General features: G+C 48.8%; 1 protein-coding gene across 1 annotated transcript in view; it reads left to right on the top strand.

The window, feature by feature from the left end:
* LOC140378034 (uncharacterized) overlaps positions 1 to 4,661 on the top strand; it is an 11,852-nt gene extending 7,191 nt beyond the window's left edge. Inside the window, exons 6-8 of the mRNA XM_072463664.1 lie at positions 1,032 to 1,253; positions 3,277 to 3,436; positions 4,258 to 4,661. Of these exons, the coding sequence (XP_072319765.1) occupies positions 1,032 to 1,253; positions 3,277 to 3,436; positions 4,258 to 4,332 (457 nt within the window). The 3' untranslated portion in view covers positions 4,333 to 4,661. The remainder of the gene's footprint in view (positions 1 to 1,031; positions 1,254 to 3,276; positions 3,437 to 4,257) is intronic.
* The last annotated feature ends 339 nt before the right edge of the window (positions 4,662 to 5,000 follow it).

Below are 5,000 nucleotides of genomic sequence, written 5' to 3'. Positions count from 1 at the left end.
AAGGGTCAAGCACTCGTGGTTCTGTGGAGGGGCGGGGCACGTGAAGGGTCAAGCGCTCATGGTTCTGTGGAGGGGCGGGGCACGTGAAGGGTCAATCGCTCATGGTTCTGTGGAGGGGCGGGGCACGTGAAGGGTCAAGCGCTCGTGGTTCTGTGGAGGGGCGGGGCACGTGAAGGGTCAATCGCTCATGGTTCTGTGGAGGGGCGGGGCACGTGAAGGGTCAAGCGCTCATGGTTCTGTGGAGGGGCGGGGCACGTGAAGGGTCAAGCGCTCGTGGTTCTGTGGAGGGGCGGGGCACGTGAAGGGTCAAGCGCTCATGGTTCTGTGGAGGGGCGGGGCGCGTGAAGGGTATAAGTACTGTAGTAACCGTGTTGTGAAAGTATAATCATAAAATTCTCCGTGTTGTTGCTTTGCCCTGAATGTTCCACACGACAGCTTTAAACGACTCCATCTGCATTTATTCATTTACACACGTTCTAATCATCAGGTTCAAACCTCATTCACCTTGAAGCTGCAAACGGCTCATTTGAAGCAGAGAAAAGAGCAATTTATGGTTTTATTTTGTCTGTTTGAAGCTGCGTCTTTTCACATGAATGAAGAGAGAGAACAAGCCAATCAATCAAAGAGAAGGCAGGAGTTCAATGAGACTGTAACGTCCCAAAACAGGTCCAAGAGGCAAAGAACGGCAGGTTAGTGTCAGGTGAAACTCCACCCTGAGGGCGGGGCTTATGAGGATCAGAAAAGATTTATTGCCATCGTCAATGAACAACGATAAAACACATACAACATCCAAAAAGGGCATCGCATTAAGAAAAAACATTTAAATTTACTTTAGGGAAAAAAATAAAAAATAGGCTTAATATGTCCACAAGATTTACAGCTCCTCAGATTGAAAATGACTTTTGGAAGGATCGTCTTGATTGTGAAAAACCAAACGATGCGTCGACAGAAGTCTGACACTGTGACCAGTGGAACAGACCATGACCTTGTGCGTTGCTAAGTTACAGACTCTGACCTTGTGCGTTGCTAAGTTACCGCAGGTTCAACCACTTCGACGAGCTGTCTGGCCGCATCTGGCTGCGCTCGGGGGCCGGCTCGGCAGACTCTCTGGATAACCCTGCCTTCACCCGCTCCACCGAGATCCTCCACCTGAGGGCGCTGGAGAGGCCTTGCTGTTACCACGACGACAGCTTGTCCCTGCCCTCCACCTGCCCGAGCCCGGGGACCCGCATCCGCACCATCTACCCGCACAGGTCAGTGTCAGGACCGGCCCGGTGTTTGTGAGTCGCACACTCACGTCTGCACAAACCAGTGTGAGACGCACAAACCAGTGTGAGACGCACACTCACGTCTGCACAAACCAGTGTGAGACGCACAAACCAGTGTGAGACGCACAAACCAGTGTGAGACGCACACTCACGTCTGCACAAACCAGTGTGAGACGCACAAACCAGTGTGAGACGCACAAACCAGTGTGAGACGCACACTCACGTCTGCACAAACCAGTGTGAGACGCACAAACCAGTGTGAGACGCACAAACCAGTGTGAGACGCACACTCACGTCTGCACAAACCAGTGTGAGACGCACAAACCAGTGTGAGACGCACAAACCAGTATGAGAAGCACAAACCAGTGTGAGACGCACAAACCAGTGTGAGACGCACAAACCAGTGTGAGACGCACAAACCAGTGTGAGACGCACAAACCAGTGTGAGACGCACAAACCAGTGTGAGACGCACAAACCAGTATGAGAAGCACAAACCAGTGTGAGACGCACAAACCAGTGTGAGACGCACAAACCAGTATGAGAAGCACAAACCAGTGTGAGACGCACAAACCAGTATGAGAAGCACAAACCAGTGTGAGACGCACAAACCAGTGTGAGACGCACAAACCAGTGTGAGTTGCACAAACCAGTGTGAGACGCACAAACCAGTGTGAGACGCACAAACCAGTGTGAGTCGCACAAACCAGTGTGAGACGCACAAACCAGTGTGAGTCGCACAAACCAGTGTGAGACGCACAAACCAGTGTGAGACGCACAAACCAGTGTGAGACGCACAAACCAGTGTGAGACGCACAAACCAGTGTGAGACGCACAAACCAGTGTGAGTCGCACAAACCAGTGTGAGACGCACAAACCAGTGTGAGTCGCACAAACCAGTGTGAGACGCACAAACCAGTGTGAGTCGCACAAACCAGTGTGAGACGCACAAACCAGTGTGAGTCGCACAAACCAGTGTGAGTCGCACAAACCAGTGTGAGACGCACAAACCAGTGTGAGACGCACAAACCAGTGTGATACGCACAAACCAGTGTGAGTCGCACAAACCAGTGTGAGACGCACAAACCAGTGTGAGTCGCACAAACCAGTGTGAGACGCACAAACCAGTGTGAGTCGCACACTCACATCTGCAGAGTTTACGCTGTAAGTGAGAGTTATAAAGTTTCAGCTTGTTGGCTTTTATTTTCCCTGAGAACGTTTGTCTGGAGTGACTGGTGCCCCCTGCTGGAAACACTGGAGAGAACACGTACGGCACCCTCACCAGTTCAGCCCTCAGAGTGGCTTCAATACAGAACACACTGACATCTGTTCCATAACCACGGGATTTGTCTTTCTGTGCATAAAGCTATGATAAACGTGCTGCAGGGACAACAGCGCAGGAGTGGACAGAGGACTTCTCTGCAGAGCTGGACAATACGCCCATCGAATTTGTGCCGAACTTCAAGTACCTCAGCACAATAACAGAACAAACTGAACTCGCACACTAACACTACTGCTTAGATTGCCAAAACCCAGCAACGTTTGTGTTTTTAAGTAAAATTGTGTACTTTTAAATGTGCCAGTGCAATACTGAGACGGTTTTACAAACCTTTTATTGCAAGTATTTTAACGTTTCTGCATTTGGCGCTGGGGCGGAGCATTCTCTCTGCAAAACAAAGACAAAGAAGCGAGATTTCAACACGTAACAAACGGGCAGCATCTCGTTTTTGGCCGACAAATACTCTGGGGAGACACAGTCTTTTGCGGTCTAAATACAGCACAATACTCGAGTGGAGGCCAACGGAGGCTTTTTAAGAGAAGTATTCAGTAAACCTAGTATTCTGACACATGGACTGTCCCTGGCCTTTGTTCAGGGATCGTATGCGCTCTCCTCGGCGTAATAAAGGTTTTCGTTCATTCAAGCTGCTCAAAATTCGTTTCACAGGACTGACTCTTGCGTGAACAGAACCTCTGAGCTAACGGTGTTTGGCCGGTGTTTGGCCGGTGCAGTTCCCAGTACGCGTGGCGGGGCAGCGACCTGAGCCTGGCGGATGGCGTCCTGGACTCGGGGAAGGCCAGTGACCTGTCGGTGTGCAGCTGGCCCGTGGAGCCCATCCAGTGGAGCCCCTTCCCCCTGCTGCAGCAGCTCTCCAGGCAGCCGGCCCCTGTGGTCAGTGTCCCTCAGTGTCCCTCCGGCCCCTACATTAGACCTTGTGTAGAGCGTTTAAAGGAGACGTACCGCGCTTTTACCCAGGTGCTTAGGAATGATCTACAAGTCGATCATCGTTTCACATTTCGTTCATTGTAAACTTTAATATTGATCTGAAACCGCTTAGTAAGAGAAACAGGTCCATCCACTTCCTGTTCGATAAGCCCCGCCCCTTCACACTGACATGTCACTGTAATGTGTTTATTTTTGAAAAGTGGCTGCCTGACCTGTTAAAACTCAACATGTTTCACTTCATTAGTCGAATAATCACAACCATGAACAGTGATGTGGGCGGGGATAGGGGGTAGGTGAAAACAGAACTTTCTGTGCACTCGAGCCTCAGTTGCAGGACTAAACAGGATTAACTCAAACATGCAAGAATCAGTCACAACAGGACGCTGAGTGAAGGTTAAACATGTCTCCTTTAAAGGCACATATTTGTACTCGTACCAGTCAACAAGGCAGAGAGTGGCTACAGAACCTAAAATATTACTAAATATGTACTTATTTAGACTTTTTCCTCTCAGATTGCTTCATGTATTTGGTGTCTTCAGTTTGTATCTAGAATCCAGAATGTAGTAAACATTAAGAATAAAGTGTCGGTACTTTTGACTGGTATTTGGGACACTATATATATAAACACTAAGTACTGTTTTAGCCTTAGTTTATACAGCCAGTAGATGATGCAGTGCCACTCTTCTGCCACCAGGGGGGGCCACAACCGCCCCTGTCTTCCCCTGTCCTACACATGCACATGACTGTCTCCTGTCGCCCCCCGACAGGTGAGGGTGTCACGGCCGCGATCCTACTGCGACGGCATGGAGCTGGTGGACATCAACAAGAGCTGGACCGCGTAACACCTGCTACTCTCCTGTTACTCTCTTGTTACTCTCTTGTTACTCTCCTGTTACTCTTCTGTTACTCTCCTGTTACTCCCTTGTTACTCTTCTGTTACTCTCTTGTTACTCTCTTGTTACTCTCCTGTTACTCTCCTGTTACTCTTGTTACTCTCTTGTTACTCTCTTGTTACTCTCTTGTTACTCTTCTGTTACTCTCCTGTTACTCTTCTGTTACTCTCCTGTTACTCCCTTGTTACTCTTCTGTTACTCTCCTGTTACTCCCTTGTTACTCTTCTGTTACTCTCCTGTTACTCTCCTGTTACTCTCCTGTTACTCCCTTGTTACTCTTCTGTTACTCTCTTGTTACTCTCTTGTTACTCTCCTGTTACTCTCCTGTTACTCTTGTTACTCTCTTGTTACTCTCTTGTTACTCTCTTGTTACTCTTCTGTTACTCTCCTGTTACTCTTCTGTTACTCTCCTGTTACTCCCTTGTTACTCTTCTGTTACTCTCCTGTTACTCCCTTGTTACTCTTCTGTTACTCTCCTGTTACTCTCCTGTTACTCTCCTGTTACTCCCTTGTTACTCTTCTGTTACTCTCTTGTTACTCTCTTGTTACTCTCTTGTTACTCTTCTGTTACTCTCTTGTTACTCTCTTGTTACTCTCCTGTTACTCTCCTGTTACTC

Source organism: Eucyclogobius newberryi, unplaced genomic scaffold (genome assembly GCF_026437365.1).
Source record: "Eucyclogobius newberryi isolate DKJ021-1_F unplaced genomic scaffold, fEucNew1.0.hap1 SCAF_4, whole genome shotgun sequence".
Lineage (NCBI taxonomy): Eukaryota > Metazoa > Chordata > Actinopteri > Gobiiformes > Gobiidae > Eucyclogobius > Eucyclogobius newberryi.
The sequence above is the reverse complement of the archived record's forward strand: the minus strand, read 5'-3'. Positions and strand labels throughout refer to the sequence as shown.